The sequence below is a fragment of the Theobroma cacao genome, chromosome 9 (genome assembly GCF_053813885.1).
Source record: "Theobroma cacao isolate CCN51 chromosome 9, ASM5381388v1, whole genome shotgun sequence".
In the NCBI taxonomy this organism is placed as follows: Eukaryota; Viridiplantae; Streptophyta; class Magnoliopsida; order Malvales; family Malvaceae; genus Theobroma; species Theobroma cacao.
The window spans coordinates 3,975,688-4,001,712 of record NC_142647.1 but is presented as its reverse complement, the minus strand read 5'-3'; the positions used below and the strand labels follow the sequence as shown (position 1 = coordinate 4,001,712).

Below are 26,025 nucleotides of genomic sequence, written 5' to 3'. Positions count from 1 at the left end.
TGACAATGCAAAATTTATCATAATAAAAACAAAAAAAGAATTATTATTTTTGGTATAAAATACTAAAAGATAAATAAGAAACAACTTTAATAGTTGCATTTTTTATTTTAAACATTATTTTAAAGAAAATTATATTTTATGGTAAAACACAATTTTCTATTTTGTAAATTTAAACATGGTTTATTTTGAATTTTATTAATGGGTACTTTTTAAAAATGTTTTTCTAAGATTATTATATTAAATAATATTTTTTATAATACATTAAAAATATCATTTTAATTATTACTTATTGCATTTAAGATGAAAAATATCACTATAAATAATATTTTGATTAACGTTAAAGGGTGCACTATTTAACAGAACTCCTTTTTAATTGTAAGTTGTATGTATAAGCACGAAATGGAAACGGTAAAAGCATACTAATGGAAGGTAGCTAGCACACTTTTTAAAATTAAGATGTATTTGATAAATTATTAAACAAATTAAAATTAAAATTAAGATTTATATTAATGAAGGAAAATATTAAAATTAAGTTGTATTTGATAAATTATTAAAATTAATGATTTGGTCTATCAACCCGTAAAACCTCGAACAACTTACTCTAACTGCTCAAAACCCTCCACCCATCCTAAAACCTCACTCTCCACCATACTTGCTGTCCCCCAACACCAATGTCGGCGACAACCGCTAGTACCTGCGGCAGAATCGAAACTTACGAGGACTTCGTGAAAGTCCACGGTCTGCTCTTAGCAGCCTCGGGACTGCCCCAATCACTTCATCGCAAACTGTTCGAGAAACTAACATCGGAAACATTTGATGGCGGAGCTTACTTCGAGATCGAACCATGCGAGGATGGCCGACAGAGGCGGTTGTTATTAACCTCCGACACCATGCCTAAAGACACCAACGTTTTCCTCGTCGACCATGCCTGGACTTTTCGCCTCCCCGACGCCTGCAAACAGGTTCATTTAAAAAAAAAAATCTGAATTTCTTTGAAGTTCTTTTTCTAATGACAGCATAGTGTTCTGTGATTGGTTGCAGTTGCAGGAGGTGCCGGGGCTGGCGCAGAGGATGGCTGCTCTGATGTGCTTGGACGTTGATAATGATGCAGGTTTAGAAGAGGCCGTTGAAAACGGCGGGAAAATGACGGCTGAGGAAGTTTTAGAGAGCGAAATTCAAAACGCGAAAGCTAATGGAGATGGAGTTGTAAGGTGGTTGGAGCTCGAGGAGCTTGAAATTGACGATAATACCTTCCTTTCTCTCGATTTATCCACTAAATTTTCGGTTCGGTAGCCATATCGTTATCTTATTTTTACATATTTCAGTTTGTGTTCAAAGCTCTTTAAGCTCTTTACATCTATGTGTTATTTTGTCTGGTCCCAGGATTTAATGGCTCTTAGTTTGTGTGGGAACAAGCTCGAGAACACGGAGAAACTTGTCCAGGAAGTTACTAAATTTAAGAACTTAAAGGCGCTTTGGTTGAACAATAACCCGGTTCTTGAAAAAAGGTTTTGTCTTGTTGATATATGAAAAAGAAAAAATGTTGAGTTACTGTGAGGTTTTCTATTAACTGGTGTCTGTTTTGTTTATAGTGATGGTGGTATGGAAGATGCAATTCTTCGAGGATGTCCCAAATTGGAAATCTATAACTCTCGTTTTACCCGTAATTTTGGTGAGTGGGCATTGGGGTTTTGTGCAGATGTATATGGGAAGGACAATCCTGGCAATAGTCATCACGGTGACCTCGCTTTGCAAAGTGTGACGTCGCTTGACGTTTCGAATAGATGTATTCATAATTTGATCAATAAGGTCTAACATCTTATTTTATGTTTTTCCTTTTTTTTAATTCATCATAAATGTGGAACCAAGCTGTGAGGTGAGCTTCTGATTATCTATTGTTCTGCTTATGTTCAGGCTTTCTCACCTTTTGAGATGCCAAATCTTTCACATTTGAACATTCGAGGGAATCCAATTGAAGAAAATTCAGTCAGTAATTTGTTTGGAATCTTGAAGGCTTTTTATTGCTTGCAATCTTTGGAGGTATTTTTGTTGGAAAACTGTTCTCCTGTTATCCAATGTAATCTCACTGATGCTAAAACAGGGGTGAGACAGCAGGAAGTTCTTATATCCTTTTAAAATGAGTGTTCCTGCAGGTGGATATACCTGGTCCACTTGGAGAGAGTGCTGTGGAAATTCTTGAATTCCTTCCCACTCTTTCCTCACTGAATGGTGTTGATGCATCCAAAATCTTAGAAACTGAAAAGCATGTTGTTGATTCAATGCTTCAGCCACGTCTGCCTGAATGGAGTGCTGAGGAACCTCTTGCTGATTGTGTTCTTAATGCAATGTGGTTATATTTAATGACATATAGGCTTGCAGATGAGGAAAAGCTTGATGAAACCCCAGTATGGTAATGCAATTTGACATTGATTTAGCAACTGACATACAGATTTCAGATCATGTTTGGCATTTTGTTGAATTCTTGAAAGCAAGGATAAATATTCATAGACAAAGGACTTTGTAGCCATATGGAGGTAGAATATGTTTGCAGAAAAGTGAATAATAGGATCAGTATTTAAACAAAGCTTTCACATTAAAAGCCATGTGCATCTGCTTACAATTGAAAAATCTGTGAGTCAAATGGCTTTCAGGCTAGCTTATCAAAAAAAAAAAGGCTTGTAGGCCAAATCATTTGTGCTAGACAAAATGAGAACATGCTAGGGGATCATCATTGTTTATATGTTTGCTAAATTTATTGTATTCAGTTAACCTTTCCAATGAACAATGTTTTTAAGTTTTAGCTTTGGGGTTCCTTGGCAGGTATGTTATGGATGAACTAGGTTCAGCTTTGCGGCATAGTGATGAGCCAAATTTCAGAGTGGCTCCTTTTCTCTTCATGCCGGAGGGGAATCTGGCATCAGCAGTGAGGTTTCCTTCTCACTCCTTTTCTTCTGCTGCTTGTTGGAGCAGTTTGACTCTTTTTTTGTTGTTTTTCTTTACTGTGTTCAGCAGTTTTATAGTCAGATAGTGTGTAATAATCCTTAAGGATTGGTGTCTGTGTATCTTGTACTGAAAAAACTTTGCAGACTCAGAGCTGCATGTCCCCACATGGCCACATCTTGATTAATCCATGCTATCAATCCTTGTAATATAATTTTTCTGCTCTTGCAATAAAGGCATGTGGAGGACCATTCATATGGAGTCATGACACATGTTAACCTTCTTTCTCAGCTATTCAATATTATGGCCAACCCAGAATGTTAAGAAAGGCGAAGAGTGTACTCGTGATAACCTATTTGGTATTGGAGAGGAGAAGCAGCGTTCTGCCAGACTCACAGCTTGGTTCTACACGCCACAGAATTATTTTATCCAAGTATTGTATCCTGTTATTGGAATTGCTTCTGTTTCCATTTAAACTGTGGTCTGCTTCATGTTTCTTATTAATCCACATTACTTCACTCAGGAGTATGAGAAGCATCACAATAAATTGCAATCGAGAAGTTTACCTTCTTTGCCCATAGAGTCTTCTTCGACTAGTGGTGTCTGTCGCAGTGATGGGAGTGCTTTATGTGTTTACACTGATATACCTCAAGTGGAAGAATTTTTGACACGGCCGGAATTTGTGATTAGTATGTGCTCTTGTCCATGCATGGGAAACTTGTTCTTTTGTATTTGAACCTTTTTTCTCTGAAATATGTGCATCTGATGTGAATTGTTATTGAAGTAATGAAAACATTTTATTTATAAAAAAGGGACTAAAATGTCAATTTATATACAATTCATTATAAATTTGTTAATTATTGAATCTACCTGAGTCTTTTTTTATATGTTGGGTTCATAATTGTTATTTAGATTTGATTAGCATCTGTGTCTGATGAATGTGGTATTTTTGAAAGAATTTGACAGCTTTATTTGTTTAGTTTTTTAAGGTTTCAGTGTACATTTTCTGCTGTGAGATTTTTAATTCTCCCAAATGCTTGCAGCAAACGAGCCGAAGGATGCAGATATTATATGGACAAGTATGCAGGTGGATGAAGAGATGAAAAAAGTTGTGGGAATAACAGATCAACAATATGTAAACCAATTTCCTTTTGAGGCTTGTCTTGTGATGAAACATCATTTGGCTGATACCATACGAAAGGTTGAGATAGCTAGCTTATTTTACAGATTAATACTCACATCAATACCTTGTTTCAGGAGTCAAAATTTTATCTATAATAATATTGAACTGCATGCTCGTTTTCTCAGTTACCATCATATCTGTAGTGATACTTAAAACTTTTTTTGGATGGATACTGATACTTAAAACTTAATACCAAGGTCAATGTTTCTTCTGAAACAGGTTAACTATTTTTTTTTTTTGAATAGCATCAGGTTAACTAACTTTAAATTGCCTCTTCTTTCCTTGAAACAGGCACAGGGATCTCCTGGATGGTTGCAACCTACTTATAATCTTGAAACACATCTATCTCAACTTATTGGTGACTATTGTCTACGCAAGAGAGATGGGCTCAACAATCTATGGATCTTAAAACCTTGGAACATGGCACGGACTATTGATACAACTGTAACTGATAATTTATCTGCCATTATCCGTCTCATGGAAACTGGTCCAAAAATATGCCAGAAGTATATTGAGCACCCTGCTCTGTTCCAAGGAAAAAAGTTTGATCTTCGTTATATTATACTGGTTCGCAGTATAACCCCTTTGGATATCTTCCTTTCAGATGTCTTCTGGGTATGCACATTCTGTTGTCTGACTGAGATGCCATAGGATGAGTTTTCTTTTAGAGGTCTTTTCTTGTTTAAATATTTTCTGCTATTAAAATACCTTAATTAGTTCTTCCTGTTAACATTTTCAGGTCAGATTGGCAAACAACCCATACACCCTTGAGAAGCATAGTCTTTTTGAGTATGAGACCCACTTCACCGTTATGGTATGTTTAGGCATTTTTTGTTGACAGCTTCAAAGAGTACATATATTTCCTGCTAGTACATGAAATTTAGGTAGTTTCCTGGAATTTAAAAAGAAATGCAAACAAACAAGGCTCTAATATCTATGATGGGAGTGGGAACTCTGTTTTCTCCTTTAACTTAAGAATCATGTTAGATTCATGTTTTTACCTTTAGTAATTTACTGACTTCTATGACTTTCAGAACTACGGTCGGAGGTTGAATCACATTAACACACCAGAGTTTGTTAGGGAGTTCGAGAAGGAGCATCAAGGTTTTTGTGCTTGCTGAACTTGTACCCAGCTTGCCTTTCCCTTAAAGAAAATGAATGTGTACAATTTCGAAGCAACTAAGAGGCATTCCTAAGTTGTTTCTTTATTGACAATTTATGTGTTTTTTACAGTTAAATGGTTGGACATCCATCAAAGAGTAAAAACCATGATCAGATCTGTCTTTGAGTCAGCTGCAGCAGTACATCCAGAGATGCATGATACAAAGTCTAGGGCTATGTATGGTGTGGATGTAATGCTTGATGGTTCCTTCCAGCCAAAGTTATTGGAGGTTTGTAACTGAAAGCAGCATCCTTCCATTAGATGTTTCTGTTTTGCGATCGAGTAATCATATATGACTATCAAAGTAGGCTTAAGTTACTTTTCATGAGTGCTCTTGTCACACCAATCTGTGATTACCATACTGTTTTCTAAGAGGGATATGCCAACTTTTATGCAGGTTACGTACTGCCCTGACTGTATGAGAGCATGCAAGTATAATACAGAAGCAATATTTGGAGGGGGAGAGGTAATTAGAGGTCGTGACTTCTTCAATTTTGTGTTTGGTTGTCTTTTTCTGAATGAAAATGTTCATGCAAGCCAATTGTAATTTAACAATGTGGAATGTTTCATTTGTATCACTGTTATAGTGCCATAATTAAAATGATCAACTGCCCTGGTTTCCCAATACCTACTATTTGGCTCAGATGGGTTAGTAGCCATTATCTTTACACCATTTAATGCCCCGGGCTGCTTGTCATTTTTAGCATTTTGGGTTAAGCCAAAATCTTTTAACATTATGTTATAAGGTTAGCAAGTGGAAGAGCTTAACATGCGAATACAAGGAATAAAATTTAATGTAAATGGCAGTCTGGGCTGATATCATTCAAATTTCAGCATCCAACAATGGAAAGAAAAAAAAAAGAAGAAGAAATATACAGTTATGTACAGGTCCCAGAACATTGCCAGAACCACTCCTTCCCCTAAGCGTAAGAAATCAAGGAGAAAAAGTGAAAAAAAAAGAAAAGGAAGAAACTACAATGAAGCATACATGTTATCAGGCCTAAAGTTTGTTTTAACCACAGAATAAAACGATTGATTTCACTCCCAAGTGTTGGGAGTAGTCAGCAATGAGTCTATACATGTGCATCGATAGGAAGTACTTAGGTTCCCCGCTGCTCGCTTGTTCCAGCTGATGTGTGTGCCGAACTTCTAAGTGTTGAAATCTTCTTTTGTAGTTCAAGGTTTGACATCCGCTCAACCTCCAAAGCTCGTTCAAGCTTCAGCATTGTCATAACATTAAATATAAGTCCATATGATATTACAGCATTCAAATAGAACAGAAGTGGAATTTCACAAATAGCGAAAGGATTGTAAGGTAGTACCTTTGCAGCTCGGGTGCTCCATTCTCCTAGAATAGCTCTCAGCCTTTCATTCTCTTCGACATACTGTTTTAGTTTTCAGCAGAATAAAATGAGGAAAAGGTCAACATAGCAGTCTTATTACAAACATTTTCATCAGAACAAAATTTTGCATAAACCATGTTAATGGCTTGAAACGATGTTGGTTTTATTTTTCTGCTTCCTGGTCTTAAGGAGAAATATTAATCCTGCAAACTTTTTCAGATTAAGAATTTATAGTAAAAAAACAAAAAATATATTTTTTAAGTTGACAGTAGAACAATAGGTCCATCATGAATATTTTGTTGTCACTAATCTAATATCGTAGAGCAGCTGTGATACGTTCAAGAAGAGAAGGATCTTCTCATGTCTCAAAACTATTCATGAAACCGAGGGAGATGTAAACTAGCTTCTGAACAAGAAGTTCAGATTAGGATTATCGATACTCAATTTTTTTTTAAACGGCTGTAGACCAACTCTTTAGGATTTACCTGATTGTTGGTTGTTCGAACACGCTGGACCTCTGCATCCCTCTCAGCCATCAAAGATCGGGCAAGTCTTAGCTCAGACTGCAGTTGGTTCATCTGCAATTCAAATAGTTTGCCTCAGTTTCTGACAGAACCTACTACTATCCCAATTTTTTAAATGAAGAATGTCAGGGACTATGGTCAAATGATTAGTATCATTGCCCAAAGTGGAACAACTTCAGGTGCATGGGGCATGCATGATCAATAATTGGAATTTCATCTTGTTCCAGTTATGGAGTGTGCAAATGTGCATGCAAATGAATACAACGACAGAAAACTCTCTGCTGTACTCGGTTGTCCCAAATGTATATCTACAGCACTGTTAATGTTAACACATAAATTGAAGGGTTTGCATGCCAAATAAATGCACCGATGTGTAAAATGTTAAAAAATTACTCTTAACATAATTCACCTATTGGAACCATGAACAAGGGCCTTAAGTGCAAACCAGATAGAACAGTAAGGAAAATGGGTATGAGTGCATGAGAGAAAAACAGGTAATATGCAAGAATGGAAACTTAATTGCTCAAAAGATCTCTGACACTGGTAAGGCAATAAAACAAACTGCAATTTTTCTCATTTCTGGAATTATCTAAGCAACAAGTACTAGCATATGAGATTATGTGAACCTAAGTACCTCAGCTGAAACTGTTCGTAATTCTTGATCACGAGCCGCTAATAGATGGGCAAGATCAACCTGAAAAAGAGTCCAGAGTAACCATTATTCTGACAATTTCTTACAAAGTTATCCCAACTCCACCCATCATCTTTTTATTTTTAATATGTAACAAAAGAACATTCATCTCTACAGTAGGATCATCACCTGAGGTGTGCTTCCATCATTAGATCCTTCATATTTGCTTAAGCACTCTTGCAATCGAAGAATCTGCAGTTAAAGATATTACTTGCATAACAGTAGTCCATTGCAATACTGCAAAAAGATACAGGAAAATAACTATAATGAATTACTTGTGTAACAGTAGTCCAATACAATACCTCCTCACTCAGAAAATGAAGGTTTTCCCGCTGATACTGCAGTAAAGCCATTTGCTGGTCAGAGAGTCGACCACCATCATGATACCTGTTGCAGCAAATTGAATTGAACATTGGATATGCACACCATTACATATAACAATAGTAATAATTCATAATTTCATATTAATTTTTTCTTGGTTTCATGACCAGCAAATCAGGGAAATGCAACAACTGAAATCAGGATATCTGCAAACCACCTCCAGCAACAGAAAAATTAAACTAGCCAACTAAATCAAAAATTGAAAGACATATTTTCAAGTGATGTATTCTTTCAATGCAGGTGGAATATCTTTCACAGTGAATCTTGAAAATATAGTCACTTCATCAACAAAATCTTTGTAATTACCTCAAATCTTCCAAAGGACTTGATGGTTGAAGGGGAGAATACAATGACTTCAAAACATCAGGCTGAGAATCCAATGAATTGTACTGGTGTACATAACCTGCAAGCACCACAATAATGCAGAATTATACAAGCACCTAATCGGAAATAACTGAAAAAACCTAAATAATAAGCATACATTATTTAGTCTAATTCCTCAAATGCTTCTACACATGTATGTGAGCTTACCGATATACACACTCATAAAGAACCCAGAACATACTGCTTCAACCAACATAATAATCCTGCAAATCAAGTGAATCAAGTGGAATATTGTCAATGATATGTAGCTCAATAGAGTAACAAGGGATGTTCAGTTTTGAATCAAAATAAAGAAAGAACTTAAAATATTACTACCATTCATATTAATCTCTGAATTAACCTAACAGTCCCAGCAATCAATAACATCAGAAGTTCCAATTCAAATTGTAATGTAAAACTAAACAATGCAGAATGAGCATCCCGGACTCATAAATCACAAACATTTCGAGAAGCAAACATTTCTGAAAGCTGATAAAATCACAATGATAGGATAAAAATCAATATTTCTTTCACAAACATGATTAAGGCTAAAAATTATTAAGAATAAATACTTAAAGAAGCATACGAAATATACCTTAAGCACGAAAAAGAAGAACGAGGTTGGAATTATTGATAAGTGGTAGAGTACCTGAGAATGACAGATGTGGAAAGAATACTAATGTAGGTTTTCCACACCATGACGAGCATCATTGCAGCAGTTCCTAATGCAACAATAATGAAGATGTGACAGAAAGAACTGGTCACTAATTATAAAATTAATACCACATCATAAGAGATACAAGTGTGGTTATAACTGTAACATTATTTCCAACTGAAAAGGTTCCATAGATGTAAGACACTATCATTCTTGGGGATAAAGGGGATTACTATATCCTACAAGGTAGGACAAGATGATGACTCTGGAATCAAAATAATTGGTTCAGTGGAAAGTATACACCTGAATAGGTCCATTTATGATTGAGATAAAAACCCCTTATGAGGATCAAGTGCTGCCAGTCAAAGATACACAAATATAAACTCACCGTATGCAGTAATGGCAAATGGTAGACGGACAATATGCTTCAACTTCTGGCTGAAACTATAATAACCCTACAAAACACAAGACCATTTAATGGTTTCTATAAAATGTCAGTTAGGACCAGGTTGGAGTAATCAATGAAGTTACCTGTAGACGTATCTTCTGGACTTGATAAACCAGATATTGTTGAAAAATGCCTGTAAGATCCAAAAAAGAACTTAACAGTTAGCAATGCACTTAAATCCTTGTTAAGCACTGCATGCATTCTATACTAAACTAAGGTATAAGGAATATTGTCTTCAATCATTTATGAGTCTATGAAGCACCCCAAGGATGGTACACATCCAGAAGCAAGTACCCAAAGCAAATCAAGATACCTGTGACTATTAGAAGAACAACATCGCAGCTACAAAGCAATGGTAAGACGAAATTCTCTATAGGCCTAAATATCCAAGGAGCCGCTGCAGCCAAAATTGCATAACCTGCCTAAAAATTTGAAAAACTATCAGAGTTTGCCTAATCACGAATTAAAAGGAAGTCTCATTATTTGATATAAAACTAGCAATGAACTTCAACTTGCCAGTATGAAACAGTAAAAAACACCGCCAACGATACTCCTTGGTTTCCGGTGACCAAATAACGGCGCCTCATGCAGTATATCAAGGAACCTATAAATGGCACAAAATGTGAATTTTTCCATTACTAATTAGAGTAAAAATTACCCTCAGATCACGTTAAAATCAACAAAATTTTGATCCCTACAGTGAAATATCGAAAAATGCTACTCCAAATTCTAAACTAAACGCGCGTAATTACTAATTATTGGCAATTGTATACGGTAAAACCAAGAATCCAACTAAATAAGACATCATTCAGTTTACGGAACAAATTTAAAATTGTTTCAAGTATCAGATTTGTCAAACAAAATGAAAATAAAAAACCGACAAAAATGCAACTAAATAAAATGAAAAATGAAGGATTGAAAGCTTACATAGCGGTTTCTTGTGGAGATGCGGAGTTGGAAGAAGCGTGCCTCTCACTAGACATCTTCCACCTCTTTCTCTCTATTAAAAAGTTCAACCTTTTCAAATTACTCTGTTTTCAGTGAAACAAAGCTGGATTGATACAGATTTCATCTGAGTTTTTTTTTTTTGGTCAAGACCCATTGCTATAACGAACGTCCTTACTTGCTCTTGGTTTTTTTCTTTTTTTTTTTGAAGAAAATATTACAGCCCCAACGTCCACTTTGTCAGCCCAGCGGCCTAAACTTGCTTGTGTCTTGGGTCAACCCGTTACATAATGGACAGAGTGGGCCTCAATAGGTCTAAATTTCAGAAGACAAAAGGCCAAGCCTTTGGACTCTTGCCTTTTTTCTCGAGACGATGACCAGTTTGGTCTATCTTGACAGGGCGGTAAGCCAGCGCCCAAAACAATGCCAACATCTCCAAAAGCCACACCGAAAACCCTAGTACTGCCATTTCTTTGCAGGCATCACAGCTTTTTGATTTCCATCAAACAACTCTAAAATATTTTTCTTCCTTTTATCTTAGTATCAGATTTCTTTCATAATCCATTTTTGGCTCTCAATGTCGATCTTCCCATTGCTCAGTGATCATCCAGTGATCTATTTTAGTTATTGAATAGTTGAGATTTATCTGGGGTTTTAGCTTGTTGCTGGGTTAGTTTTGTATTAGCTATTAGTTTGAGCTGCGGGTCGTTTTGCTATGGTATCGTTCTTGGATTCCTCACCATCCCCATGAAGAGTAGAGAGTTCAATCAAAAACTCAACTTTGAATCTGGGGTGCCCAATAAAAATTTTGGTCATTTTCAAGTAGAGATTTTTGGGTATTTAGTTAAGCCTAGAAATGGCTTGGGGTTACAGATGACCCTATTTTCATTTACAACTCGTGCCTCAAGGGTTCGAGCCGCCTCCAAGGTCTTCATTCCTCATTTTCACATTCAATTTCACGGAGGATCTCACCCGCAAGGCAATAAAGAGGTAAAGGCAATCCAAAAGCACGAGGCTTGGTTCGTTAAGGTTGTGTGCACTCTCTTTGTTTATTCACAGCCTTTAGATGATAGCTGTTTGAGTTATCTGAGCAAGAATTTGACTCCTTTAATTGAATTTGAAGTTGTTAAATGGTTAAACAATCCAGCATTAGGTTTGAAGTTTCTTGAGTTCAGTAGGGTGAATTTTAATATTGCTCATTCTTTTTGGACTTATAATTTGCTTATGAGGTCATTTTGTCATATGGGTCTACATGATTCGGCTAAATTAGTGTTTGATTATATGAGGATTGATGGGCATTTGCCTGATACTACTATTTTAGGATTTATGATTTCGTCTTTTGGGAGGGCAGGTGAGTTTGGTATGGCAAAGAAATTGCTTGCTGATGTTCAGTCTGATGAAGTAGTGATCAGTATTTTTGCGTTAAACAACTTGTTGAATATGATGGTTAAGCAAAATAAACTAGAGGAGGCTGTTAGCTTATATAAAGAGAATTTAGGATCAAATTTTTACCCAGACGCATGGACATTTAATATTCTAATTCGAGGTCTGTGCAGAGTAGGGAAAGTGGATCAGGCTTTTGAGCTTTTTAATGATATGGGGAGTTTTGGTTGTTTTCCTGATATTGTTACATATAACACCATTATAAATGGGTTATGTAAGGTTAATGAGGTAGATAGAGGACACAAGTTGTTGAACCAAGTTCAATCAAGAGATGATTGCTTACCAGATGTTGTGACTTATACATCGGTCATATCTGGTTATTGCAAGTTGGGTAAGATGGACGAGGCATCTGCACTTTTCCATGAGATGATTAGTTCAGGAACTGTGCCTACTGTTGTCACTTTTAATGTTCTGATTGATGGCTTTGGCAAGGTTGGTGATATGGTTTCTGCTAAATCCATGTATGAGCAGATGGCTTCTTTTGGTTGCATTGCTGATGTTGTGACGTTCACTTCCTTGATTGATGGCTACTGTCGAATTGGAGATGTAAACCAGAGTTTGCAGCTGTGGAATACAATGAAAGGGAGAGACTTATCTCCAAATGTTTATACGTTTGCTATTACTATTAATGCTCTATGCAAGGAAAATAGACTACATGAGGCTCGCGGATTTTTGAGGGAGTTGCAGTGTAGGAATATTGTTCCAAAACCATTTATCTTCAACCCTGTGATTGATGGGTTTTGCAAGGCTGGAAATTTGGATGAGGCCAATCTGATAGTAGCGGAGATGGAAGAGAAGCAATGTCATCCTGATAAAGTGACATTTACCATTCTCATTATAGGACACTGTATGAAAGGAAGAATGTTTGAAGCAATTAGCATTTTCAATAAAATGTTATCAGTTGGTTGTACCCCAGATGATGTTACTGTAAATTCTTTAATTTCTTGCCTTTTGAAGGCTGGGATGCCTAGCGAAGCCTCCTGCATTACAAAAATGGCATCACAGGACATGAAGTTGGGTTCATCACTCTTGGAGAACAATTCTCCTTTGAAGATAAACAGAGGTGTGCCTGTGGCTGCTTAAGAGAAAAGCTTGCCATCATTGAACTTGGTGTCATTCCGAAATGTTGAGAAGGCTCTTCATCATGCATCAAATATCCAATTAAGCATATCCAGGTTGAAGCACAAACTGGCTTGCCTTCAGTGAGTTCTTTGTCTTTGTTTTTTATTACTCAGATCATGAACTTCAATTAACATACTTCTAAATTGGCACTGGTTCCGTTCGATCTTCATGAAATTGTATGTTATTGTCTTGCTTCCTGCAAGGTTACTTGTATTAGCTTTTCTGTTCTCTTAAATTGAAATGTACTTCTGTCATCGAGTCACTTGGTTATTTGTTCTGTATGTCATAAGGTTGGAAGTAATATTTATAAATAATGCAAATGATGCTCTATATATGTAGAAGAACACAATCAGATCACTTCTTTTGGGGCTTTACCTCTATGGCAACCTTGGTGTTCCAGAATTTGCATTGTGGATGTATCTTATTGTCGTACATATGTATTAGTAAATGTATTAAATTGGTTGTGTTAGGGTTCTTTATGACAACGTAGGAAAATACTGCTGAATCTTTTAGTCCTGAGGGGTCATGCGATTTATTCTTATGGATAATGACTTTGGATGTACTTGGTGTAGAATTCTATATTAATATTTAATGTTTACAATAGACTCAGTCAGAGGATCTCTGTGAAATTTTATTTTGTAGCATCCCCATATAATTATGATGAAGAACGAATAGAAACATAGTTTGTGCAGAATTATTGCAACAGTACAATTTAATCACTCGGCAGTCTAACAGTTTTCTTAGCAGTATACTAATATACTAATTTTCTTTTTCTTTTTGATCAACAAAGCTCATTGATTTTAGTATTATATTTTTAAATCATACATGGGCTGACTGTTATCAAAGGGGAATATAATGTGATCCTTGTAGCAGGAGAAGGTTTTTTTCTTTTTTGGGTTAAGGTTCAAATTTACCACTCTAGTAATGGATCAAATCTAGCACTCGTCCTTGAATAGGTGTAATTTGACCACTTTACTTTCTAATTTGGTTCAAAAATAGTTTAAAAAGTTGAATATTCTTTTATTTTCTAATAGAATATTCTTTTACCATTAACTTTTGACCACTTTTGAACCAAGCTACAAACTACAGTGGTGAAATTGCACCTGTTCAAAGATGAATGATACATTTGATCTATCACTCAAAGAAGTGGTAAATTTGAAACTTGTCCCCCTTTTTTTTTTTTCAGATATCTGCATCTACATGTTGGGCGTAGTTGTAATGATGATGTCAATAAAGTGCGATGCTGATATAATCTGATTTCTAGTCCCTTTAAGATCAATTGTGCCGCAACTTAATAACCAGTAAATGCTATATAGAAGATAAAGGAGTAGATTGGCAAATTATTTCAACCTTTTTGCATCAATTGATAAAATCTGAATAGTTAGCTCAATGTCCTGGAGATTATTCATCAGGGGATGGAGGTCAGGTTCACAGCCCTTGGGGGATTTGAATTCTGTTGTGTTCAGGATCATACTGAAAGTGTTGTATGTTTAATATTAGAGCATCTGTTGTTAAACCTTATTTGGAGTGCTTGAAGGATTTATATCAAGTTGCATTGTTTTTACAGTTCATCTTTATTCTTAACACATTTTTCCTGTTTCTATGGGCTTGCAGGATAGCAGAAAATGCATTTTTCAAGTTATTGATGGAATCCTTAATGGTACTCTGTTCTTGCCTTTTACACCATTATATGAGGTTACTGTAAGAGATTAAAGGCTGCTGCAGCTTAAATCTGAATTTGGTTGGGGAATATCACCATTGGATGTTTGGCTTCAAAGGCTGGATGATGCTATAGAAAACTGGCATGATGCTGAATGAGTTGGAAAGTACCACGGAGGTTTGCTATTTGTCTTGCAGTTGAATATGGTGTTCCATATCCAATGAGATCTCCAAACATGATAATGGAAAATTAAGCAATACATTGGGAAAAAGAAAGGAAAATAGATAGATGAATTTCGTGTTTTAGATTTTATATTCCCTTCTTTCTTCGGAGCAATCCAATATTGTTTGATTTTTGGTCTCTTGCATTCCAAATCCTCCATACAATGTGTAGTCTGTAGTCTGTAGTCTGTATAGTTTGCTAAAATTCTTCAAAAAATGAATGAAATTTCATCCTTCTGATTTAATGTACAATCATCTACCCCAAATAGAACGGAAACTACAGAGGCCTGCTTTGGTCGGCATTAACGAAGGCGGTAGTTCATTTGGCATAACTTTATACACTACAGACACAAACATATGTTCTTTCTTAGAAGTTGCTGCGAGTAACTGTTAATAGGTTGTCCATGATTGTTAGAACAGAAGCAAAGGTGTATGTTGATTTGACTCCAAAAGGCACTAACTGTTAAAGCATCGGTTTTGCTTGCATTGAGTATCAAATTTATGACTTATATAAGACATGAATGGCTGAAATTTTGGTGAAGAAAAAAAACTCCTGGAGGCACGTCTAGTCTATAAGATATTTATTTGCAATTTTAGCCAAAACAAAAATATCTTTTGCACTGCGCCAAACAGAGGAGAGGGGACTTTTAACTTATAATCTAACCCAGTAATTCTTGATCTTGTACTTGGCATCTAAAGTGCCCTTGTGGAAGGTAAGGTCCCAAAGGCTGTAGAAAGTACTGGATATTTGGCAATCCCTGAGAAGGAGACAGGGAAACTGGGTAAAGCGGGATTTAGCCATCAAACATTAATTGGACAAACAAACATTACCAGCCTTTTCGATCTATCGTGCTACACAGCACGTGTAAATGCATTAAAGTTCTCAAGAATGTCTCCAGCTTCATATTGAAGGAGAAAGACAAGCACACTTTCCTGCCCAACTGTATGCAGGCAAAGTAGGTGGCTACTTTGAGCGAATATAAAAGGATATTAAATATATTGAATTGATTTCCAATGTTTGCAAGTGATTACACAACGATCATTCATAGATAAAATTTACATTACGTCTTTTGTTGTGTACAACCCGTTTGCATTTTATAAGTATGCGTCTAAGACCTTATTGTACATCAAGCCATAACCTCAACCTTTGAGATGGACCAACTACAACGTTTGTAGACCATAACTAGACGGCTTCTCTAACACAAAGCACCGACCTAATCCATAGAGTTCTTCAATCAGATCAAGCGACAATAGGGTATGATGCACATGTCGCGACACCTGCAACCAAATTGGAGGATGTATAAGGGAATTAAGTTCTTGATGTATACTGTTTACAATTCAAATTTTCAGTCGATGAATTCTTAGCTTTATTGTCCTAATTCAGAAAAGATATTCACTGTAAATTGAAGAATTTTCATAGGACCATATCCAATCAACTAATTTCTCTTCATGATCAACTTCAGAATCTGGGTGGTCTTTGAAGACTAGTAAATTCTCAACATTTGAATTATTTGACATAGTTCAATCCAGGCATCTTTTTTTGACTAAACAATCCAACGAGGTTGAGACTTGAGACTTACCACACATGTTTTTCCCCATCTCCATCTTGAAGTAGCCATCATCCCCCCAATCTTCTCCCCATGAGTTCTTGATGAGCCAATATGAAACACCGTTTTCAACTCCATACCCAACTGCAAGAACGGCGTGGTTCACATCCTGCCACGTAAGTCCATAGTTAGTAAGAACGCATCAATCCATCACATAGATGGGCGGTACCGATGTGCACAATATACAAGAATTGTCATCATATTCCAAATGGCGAATAACCATACACATGCACACCTATATGCATACGTAGACATTAGCCAATCCTATTAGCATATCTTGACTATGATTTGATCCACTTTTGACTAGAAGAACACGGTCATGAACGATGAATCCATTACGGTTTTATGCTGTTTTCACAGCTCAATCTTGAAACCATTTCTGCTACAACTACTAAAAAGGCAGGGAAGGCTGGCACTACTTGCATTTCTAAGAAATCATATCAAGCCATGAAATCATCACCACAAACTGAACCTATTTGGCCACATATAGAAATTTTATAACTTCATAACATAATTGATCAACAGATCTTTTTGTCTTGCCAGTTAAATAAGCTTCTCTAACTCCAAAGCACAATAATAATAATAACTTACCATGGAAGTGCTACCACATACGTCACTGGTGTAAACCCCATTCTTGTAAAATCGGAAACTAGTGACAACTTCAAATGCAACACTAACTGGCCGAACCAAGCCAACTGCATGCTTTAATTCATCTTCAGCACCCTGTGTTTGATTGTACAGATTAGGAAATCCCAAAAGATGATATATGTAATTTATATATCTAGATTCACAAGGCATTTCTTTATGACTTCAGATGCAATTGAATTCCAATATTTAGCTAGGGTCACAAATTAGAATAGTCAATTATGTGTAAATGGACCTGTTTCGAATTGGATCACTGAAAAGCAACCAACAATGGAGATAAACACACTCGTTGGGGTTGAACATTGGTCAGGTTTGGATTTAGCCAACACTCAAATTGAACTAGACATATACTGATAATGTAAAACAGGCATGATAAATAGCCAGTGGCAACCCATATAAACCAGTCATATTCAGCCACATGAACAAGTAAAGTCATCTATTTTCTGCTTTATCCCACAAAAACAAGGCATATTTGACATCAAGCACATGATCATATAAACTGCGATACCAGAAAAACAAAAGGGAAATGGTGTTTGAACTTACCAAGGTAATGTTGACAGAGTCAATGACTTGGACCCCAACATTTTCAGATGAGAATTTGCATTCACCATTTTTTGCTGTGTAAGGGTATGCCTCCTCTGTATCAAGGCCACCATTATATTTGATGTATTCAAAGGCTTGGGATGGCAACCCACCATTGCATCCAAAGTTATTAAAGGCTCCGGCGCAGTCAACAAGCTGCTGCTCAGAAAGGGAGATTCCCTTCCCAAATGCCTGATGGTAAGCTGCCTCAAGAGCTCCAGTGGTACTGAAACATGCAAATGTAAAATGTCACAACTTAATAATTAAAAGCTAAACTTAGTAGCTTGGTAAGCAGCATTTTCTAATCATAACAAAAAGCTAACCTGAATGTCCAGCAAGATCCACAGGAGCCCTGATTTTTGACAGGACTGACTATGCCCACTTCCCTCCAGTCTTTCTGTAGAATATCATTTAGCAGAAGTGTTACCGATTAAGTCAGATCTAATTGTTACTTCATATATTTTCTGCCATTGGCTCGTATATTTCTTGTTACATGCTTAATTACAAATACTGCAACACCAAGTATCACTTTAGCCAAATCAAAAACCTTAATATTTTACCAATGAAACTTTATAGAACATCCATGCACCCGAGCATTTGGCTCATTGGTTGGTGCATTATCCCCTACGTAAAGAGCAGGGTTCGAATCTCCCTTCTCCCGATTAAGAAAAAAAAAAAAGCTTTATAGAACATCCACGATGTCTTAGTACTTTAGCAAATTCCACCTTGCTATCTTTTACAACTTGTTGCATGGCGAATTCATTAGTGATTGCTGGCTTCATTATGTAGGAGATTATCCAATGAATTTTAATGCAAGGATAGTTAAAAATTCTTAATCTTGGTACTCATAGGGTTTTATTAGTGAAAGTACCGACTCAGGAAGGATGACATCAGTGAGCTGGTGATTGCCCTTTGTGGTAGCAGAGCAGTTTTGAGCAGCTCCCAACCTGTGTTTCTGAAACTCTTCCCAGGTCCAATCAGCAAACTCTGCATCGTTGAATCAATAAACAAAAATCAACAAAAGGAAAAAAAAAGATAGTTCATCATAAACTAAAAAAAAATTGAATAAAATTAGCTAATTTCGTTGAAAAGATCAAGCGTAAGCGCAATAATCAACATCATCTGTTGACAATTTTCATCTTTCATCAAGTCCAAGTAAGTTTAGTTCTCTAATGCTAAAGTGTCAGGCTAAAATTGGCTGTAACCAAACATACTGGAACTGAACTGAACTGAACCCAGATCATAGTTTAAGAAAGTCAACTCATATAGTTAGTGTCAGAAATCACCGAATCATTTAGGTGCCGGAATCCGACACCTTTGATTCACAGTCAGGCCGCTGATATAAACTGACATAAACTTCAAACTAATAAAAAAAAAGGGAGAGAGAGTACATACGATTAACAGCAAGAGTGTAAGGCAATCCCTTCTTGTTAGTGGATCTGATCAAATCCAAATTGTCTTTAAAAATCTGAAACCGAAGCTTCATCTCCTCCACGCTCTCGTACGTCTTCCCATGCCTAACCCAATAAGAAAAATCCAAAATTTCATCTCAATTTTCACGCTTTCTTTTTCCCTGGGAAACAAATGAAAAAATTAAGATAACTAAATGATCGGTTACCTGTAAGCAAAGCGGGCAAAGGAGAAAGCGTGGCGCGTGTGACCGAGGACACTGAGAACAAAGGACTCAAAGCCACGGAGGTCATCGGGAACCATCCGTATGGGGTTGGAGTCCTCGAAGATTGTTGCGGCGGCGGCGGAGCAAACCAGGAGGACGATCGAGGACAACAACGTCAAGCGAGCCATGACTATGTTTGTTGGTTCTCTCTCTGTTTCTCTGTTTCAGGTTTTGTGGAGAGAAATTTAAAGCAGTAGTGGTTGGTGATTCGGAATAATTAGGATGATAGGATTGGCCAGTGGGGCAAAATAATAAATAAATTTCCCTGTCCAATAGTAGGCCAATCATGTTGCGGGTCATGTCGTGTTGCACACAGTTGAAGATACCAAATTTATTACACAGCCGAGGCCTACTCTTATCACATATGCGTAGTATACTTCACCTGACGTATTTCCTTACGTCCTACTATCAAACTTCTAACCGCTTTGTCATGTTTGTTTGCTGTAAACTTCTGCAAAAAATTTTAGTATCTTATTTTTTAAAAACAAAAGCATAATACTTCAAAAATTTAAATAAATTTTTATTTTTTATTATACTTAATTAAATTTTTATTCTTTTATATCACACAAAATGAACTGTTTTATTAATAATTAATTAATTATTATTAATTAAAATATTAATTATTATTTTTATCTCAAATTGAGAGTAAAAAATATCACATGTTATGTCATCATGTGACATTGAAATATCAATTTCATATGATATAGAATGATAAATAAGATTTTGATAATGATTAATTAGAGAATCATCTTATTTAATTTAAAATAAAATATAAAAAAATTTAAAATAATAAAATTTTAAAATTTTTTAAATAATTTTGATTAGATAATTATTTAACACCTTTATAACAACTACATAGAAATATTTCTGGGTTCCAAAAGAAAACTTTGGGTTCTTTTTCTTTATTCCTTATTAACTCTGATTGGAATATACTTGTATGCAACATTTATAGCATTAGTTTTTGTTGACCAACACGTGCAGCATCCATTTCTTATCTTAACTAATTTATAAAGAAAATGCCAAAATATTATGCCACAAAATGCTAAAATAAAGAGCATTTTATCGTAGTAATGAAAGCACGTGGTGGTTAGGAGGATAATGCTAGCTTTGAGGAGCCTGTACCCAACAAATAGCAAAGCTTTGCGTCTTGATGCACTGGCTCTGAAGTATAAAGGAGAACAAAACAATAATAAGAAAGACGTAACCAGATGCTTTGAGATCGGATCCCCCAGGCCATCACTCCCCGGCAAAGCTTCAAAATGAATTTCTAGTAAATACAAAAACAATCCAATGTTGATGCCTACCTTTTCCTGTCTCCTTTCTCTTTATTGTTTTTGTTGTTTTCCCAAGCCCCCCAACAAGAAAGAAAAAAGGATTTTATTTTATATATGTACATAAATATCTCTCACCTGCGTCACAAGTCATTATAATTGATCATTGAAAATATTGAAATTGATAGACCTTTTCTTGCTTAGACGAAAGAAATATAAGGACAAGGAGATGGGGGCCAGTAGAGGAGATATTTTGCTGTTGGAGAATACCAAGGTGTCCAGGCTAATTATCTCGAATGATCTGGTTGGACAACAAAGTCAGCCACTTGCATGTTGCAGAGTGGACTGGGGGGGAGGGGTACTACTCAGCATTTCTGGATTCCTCATTCTCCAAGATGTGGGGTAATTTTGTCAAGTGGCCCAATAAGCTTCTTTTTTTTTTTTTTTCTCCATTGAAAATGGTCTGGATTGGCCAATTCGAGTTACGTAAGTTTGATTTTAAGGTCATAAAAACAGCGACTGAATCTGATGTTTAGCAGCTGCCAAAGAACATAATGGTTGTACAAGATTGGAAGGGACGGATATCGATTACCAAATGCGATTAGAAGATCAAAGATGATGTTTCTGTTTTATTTAACTTTCTCTGACAAATTTTTATTGTTAGGAGTACTAGTTCAAATAATTATATAAAATTTATCTAATTTGAGTTATTATATAATACTATTATCTAGTTAGATTATAATTTTAATATTATTAATTAGTTAAAATTAAATTGTAAATAAGATTACTCCTATGTATATACTTAAGATACGTAATTTAGATTTACAATATTAGAGTTTCTGCTGCCTGACATAGCTGAAAAATCGTCATGACCTTCACGAGTTTCCAGTCGTTTTGAATTCACATCGACACTGCACGGGCCCCACGCATTGGAAGCTTTTCTCTCTTACGCGTCGCCTCCTATCTTGACATCAACGGGCCATAGATTGTCACCTCATCCATCGTTTGTGTTATGTGTTGAGTTATTTCTCAATTCTACTCCAAATACTTCCAATGAGCTTCTTCATATTCTTGCCCGTATTGCACCTACTGTTTAGTTATTTCCCAATTCTACTAAAAATACTTCCGATGAACTTTCTTATATTCCTGTCACTGACTTATTTGTTGAGTTATTTCCCAATTCTTCTACAAATATTATCGATGAGCTTCCTCATATTCATATTCGTGGTGTTCTTGCCACTAACCCATCTGTCGAATTATTTCCCAATTCTACTACAAATACTTACAATGAGCTTCCTCACATTCATGCTTATATTCATGCCCTTGCTGTTGTTGCTCCTATAGAATCTACTAGTTAGACTGTTATAGTTAGAGTTAGATTATGAATAGGATTAGTCTTTTATTTATATATAACTCATTTACCTATATAACATATCTAATTTAAAATTCTCTTTTCCATAGTTTTTTATTTATTTATCATGGTAGTATATACGTAGATGTAATATCTACCATGTTAATATCTACTTAATACATATGTAACAAAAAGGAATTTTATAGACACTAATATTATATATCATGTATGCATCAACTTAGTATGGATTTTTATATTTTGTTACATGAAGATTAATTTGACAAAGATTATGAACCATGTAGACATTAATATGGTTATAATAATAGATTTTAATGATTTTCATACAAAATAAAAAAAATAATACTTTAATGGTTTAATTAGGTGTAATAAAGAATGTAACATATCTAAAAAAAATTGAGATAGCACAAGAGCTTTTTTTAATATTTTAGCCATAGAAATAAAAGTTGAAACCAGGCTTATTAAAAATTTAATTTAAGCTTATCACCAATACATATGCATTTGATGCAAATGGTTAGAATCAAGTTATCTTAATTTACTCAAAGCAGTTTAGAAGTTGTAATATATAACATTATATTTACTCTTGAAATCTATTTTTCTTCGGTCTTTTTTCTCAACTATAACTCTGACATATCTAAGATTTTACATGAAAAATATTAAAAGGTAATTATACAAAATTATAAATTTATATATCTTAAATTATATATATAATAATAAAAAATTTTAAATTTAAGAGATGACAACCATCCGCCTTTTATGGTGACAGGATGGTTCCTGGATGATGCTAGAATGGATCCAAATTCGAAGAGATGGGACCTAGTTGATTAGTCTAGGTTGATCTGGGCCGATATAAATTGTGTAAGAAAGACTTAAAGCTTAATGGAGCCACCAAGAGCCCAATCTAAACCACCCATAAGGCCCAATCAAAGACTCTTCGTACACGTCGAAACTAAACAAAAAATGAACTGAATTCGGGATAAAAAAGTTTCTTTTATATATAAGAAAAGGCGAAAACAATTCTATACATCAGGAATTTATTTACGTAAAGAAAAATCTGTTCAATTATTTTTCAGATAAATTTGTCCATGATGTTATTAAACAACCATATAATTCTTTTAACAGGAAGCTTGGCACACCTAATAAATTCGTACATATTGTCATATTACAATATAATAAATAAATAAATAAACAAATAAATATTACCTCTGGCATCATTAACCAAAATGGAGATCAAAGGAATTTAAAAAAAAAAAAGGTAGAGAGACCGAAATAGATAGATAAAGAATAAAAAATAAACTATTAATATGATTTGATAAAAGATTTAAAAAGAAAAAAGAAAACTCGAAGGAGGAAGCAACACGAAACTTGGGTCCGCAATCGGTGCAGGTACGCGGCATTTTTGTTACTAGTCGTACTAGGTATTACTTTTTCTCTCGTCTTTGGCAAACTGCTGCACACACGCGCTTTAGGAGAAAGCCAAGCTCACCCGGGTTGAAGGGTTTCAGAAGCAATTATCCAGAGTTTCCACTCACACAGCCAAATCCTTATTTGCATCAGTCAGAAAAACACCCAACGCCCATTCAAAATAAAAACTAAGCGCCATGAAACGGTTGACTTTGACTCCGCAGGAGGTCTCATCTCCCCCTGTTCTCTGCTGGATCTTCGTATTTTTCTCCTTCTCTTAATTGTTTTCTAACACGTCTTTAATTCATGCCCTGTTACGTACGTAGCTACAAAACCCCGGCCATATTTCACACTTGGTTCTATTTTAAGGTCACTCCTTCCCCTCATTTTCAAATATCCGAACCACCCAGATTTTGTTTCTTTGGTTGCTTTTAAAGCTACTTAAAAGAGCCCAGAAGTTAAACCTTAACATCAATGTCTTCGGTAGTTCACCTGAAAAAAAGTTTTATATTGTCACGTGCAGATTATTAGCTTCATTTTTCCTCAGTTAATCACCTTATCTTTTAGGGAATCTTTTCTCCAATATAGAAATAATCGGACAAGTTTTACCTGGCACAGTACGATAAGATGTAAAGATTCCTGGACAAAATGTCAAACCAGCTGACATATATTTCGTACTGAACCTGAGACTTTTCATTCCATTAACCTGATGTAATTATTTTTAAATCTCTAATGTTAGTCTATTAGTTTGTTGTTCGACTCTTGATAATTCAAGGAGTGATGATGACAAATTAATCCTATGTACATGAGAAACTTTGAAGAGTCAATGTTGGGCGTAAAAGTTTTTTTTTTTTTTATTCCAAGCTTGGGTGTTTAATTGTTCGGTGAAGTTCCATATGAAGTGGTTGTAGTTTGATTGATTTGTTCATCCTAATTATTTTTTGACCTTTAAAGAAACTGTTAAAACAGCAATTTTACTGCCAATTACTAACTTCAAAACGCTATGCTGCCGGTCTATCCCAAGCTGTCAATGAAAAACAAGACGACCTTTTGAAGGAAAACAACAGTCGTTTTCCCAAGTAATTAAAAAATTCACCTGCAACAACACCTTTCTAATTAATCCATTTACATTAAATTTGTACTATAATCTAAAATAGCCACAGCTTCTTCCCAGTTTTCTCCCTTTCAGCTAAATGTCAACCAACACGTATTTTAATACACAATCAAAAAGCACTACTTTGATCGAGTTGTTTTGAATTAGTGAATAAGCGGGGCGGAAGAAAAATCAGCAAAAGCAATAACCATGCAATATGCAAATTTAATACTAATATATTTAATTTCTTTAATACCATTTTTTTTGGGGGAAAATTCTTTAATACTATTTATTTGTTTGTATTTTCCTCACATGGATCTAGTCCAAAAAGACTTTGATTCATGCAAAACGCGGTCGTAATTGTCTACTTCAAATGACAGTATTGCCCATTGACTCTCCCTCAAGCTGACGGCACCACGAATTGTTCTCTCAAATCACACACCTACTACCTCTTTGACAAATTTGCCCCCTCATTTTCACGGATATAGGGATGGAGACGTGAATCATGGCCCCTTTTGCCTTTTTCTTAAGCATAGTCCCTCTCAGCTTAATCCTTATCATATTGGCGCAAATTATTTTCATGGATGGCAGTGTAGGTGAGAGGTGACCCTTAACAAGGCCACTGCCAAGGATTTTCTTTTTTTTGGAGTGGGATTGAGGGGTCCAATTTCATTGGCAGTTTTCGTTTTTAATATTTTGGGTAGAAGTAAGAACAGGATTAAACAAAGTTTATGGGAAGATAATAAGCTGACCCATCACCCACCAGCTTTGTGAACCCATCCAAGGTCAACTGCAAGGAAAAATCATGACCATCCAATCTAAAGGATGGGGGGAAAAGTCCACAGTTCACGCGGTTGTGATGATCCGCCTGTGGTTTAATCGTCATGCATACAAAATACATTCATCATGTCAGCCATCTAAACAAAGACAATACTATATTTATAATACAAGTAAATCTTCTAGAAGATAGAAGACAATATTGCAGGCAGACCAACCTGTTTTTTTATTTTCCTTGCAATTTACGAAGTGTAAACAAACCTAGATTTCAAATTTGATGGACATTGTCCTCTGACTGCTGATTTTAGTGTGTAATAGCTGTTGTTCTCTGCTTGATTACTACCAAACGGTTCTTCTTTTTTATATTAAAAAAAAAAAAAAACCCACACATTGAATTCATTTTAGAATATTGTTACCAAGGAGTCAATTTTGGAAATACGACAAGCACTTTCGATACATGGCTGGATGAAAATGAGTCTTGAATAATCGAATGTGCTTTCAGGCGGAACATTCCAAAGGCC

At 35.5% G+C, this 26,025-nt stretch overlaps 4 protein-coding genes across 5 annotated transcripts; 2 read left to right on the top strand and 2 right to left on the bottom strand.

Annotated features, from left to right (window-relative positions):
* The first annotated feature begins 587 nt into the window (after positions 1-587).
* LOC18588280 (tubulin-tyrosine ligase) lies at positions 588-5,912 on the top strand. 2 transcript variants are annotated; one of them, XM_007012573.3, is made up of 15 exons: positions 592-962; positions 1,042-1,284; positions 1,384-1,508; positions 1,593-1,809; positions 1,915-2,040; positions 2,154-2,410; positions 2,821-2,928; positions 3,232-3,373; positions 3,464-3,629; positions 3,984-4,141; positions 4,415-4,738; positions 4,863-4,937; positions 5,158-5,227; positions 5,357-5,514; positions 5,683-5,912. In XM_007012573.3, exons 1-15 carry the CDS (start codon positions 672-674, stop codon positions 5,830-5,832), a joined length of 2,610 nt encoding a protein of 869 aa, XP_007012635.3. In that variant the 5' UTR covers positions 592-671; the 3' UTR covers positions 5,833-5,912. The 2 variants fall into 2 exon arrangements, with proteins under 2 accessions (XP_017982733.2, XP_007012635.3); XM_018127244.2 differs by lacking the exon at positions 5,683-5,912 and having other exon boundaries at positions 588-962; positions 5,158-5,248; positions 5,357-5,482.
* A 163-nt stretch (positions 5,913-6,075) lies between these two features.
* LOC18588279 (FRIGIDA interacting protein 1) lies at positions 6,076-10,844 on the bottom strand. Its single transcript, XM_088810018.1, has 14 exons — positions 10,618-10,844; positions 10,203-10,294; positions 10,004-10,108; positions 9,774-9,823; positions 9,631-9,697; positions 9,237-9,309; positions 8,756-8,811; positions 8,531-8,627; positions 8,146-8,230; positions 7,973-8,035; positions 7,787-7,846; positions 7,114-7,206; positions 6,608-6,670; positions 6,076-6,502 (listed from the first exon to the last, which is right to left on the bottom strand). Exons 1-14 carry the CDS (start codon positions 10,671-10,673, stop codon positions 6,386-6,388), a joined length of 1,077 nt encoding a protein of 358 aa, XP_088666144.1. The 5' UTR covers positions 10,674-10,844; the 3' UTR covers positions 6,076-6,385.
* A 156-nt stretch (positions 10,845-11,000) lies between these two features.
* On the top strand, positions 11,001-15,333 carry LOC18588278 (Pentatricopeptide repeat (PPR) superfamily protein). Its single transcript, XM_018127245.2, has 2 exons — positions 11,001-13,280; positions 14,815-15,333. The coding sequence occupies exon 1, from the start codon at positions 11,383-11,385 to the stop codon at positions 13,159-13,161; it is 1,779 nt and encodes a 592-aa protein (XP_017982734.2). The 5' UTR covers positions 11,001-11,382; the 3' UTR covers positions 13,162-13,280; positions 14,815-15,333.
* A 716-nt stretch (positions 15,334-16,049) lies between these two features.
* On the bottom strand, positions 16,050-19,819 carry LOC18588277 (thiol protease aleurain-like). The gene is made up of 8 exons (XM_007012570.3): positions 19,534-19,819; positions 19,311-19,432; positions 18,787-18,902; positions 18,239-18,312; positions 17,877-18,141; positions 17,280-17,411; positions 16,662-16,797; positions 16,050-16,359 (listed from the first exon to the last, which is right to left on the bottom strand). The coding sequence occupies exons 1-8, from the start codon at positions 19,716-19,718 to the stop codon at positions 16,322-16,324; spliced, it is 1,068 nt and encodes a 355-aa protein (XP_007012632.3). The 5' UTR covers positions 19,719-19,819; the 3' UTR covers positions 16,050-16,321.
* Between the last annotated feature and the right edge of the window lie 6,206 nt (positions 19,820-26,025).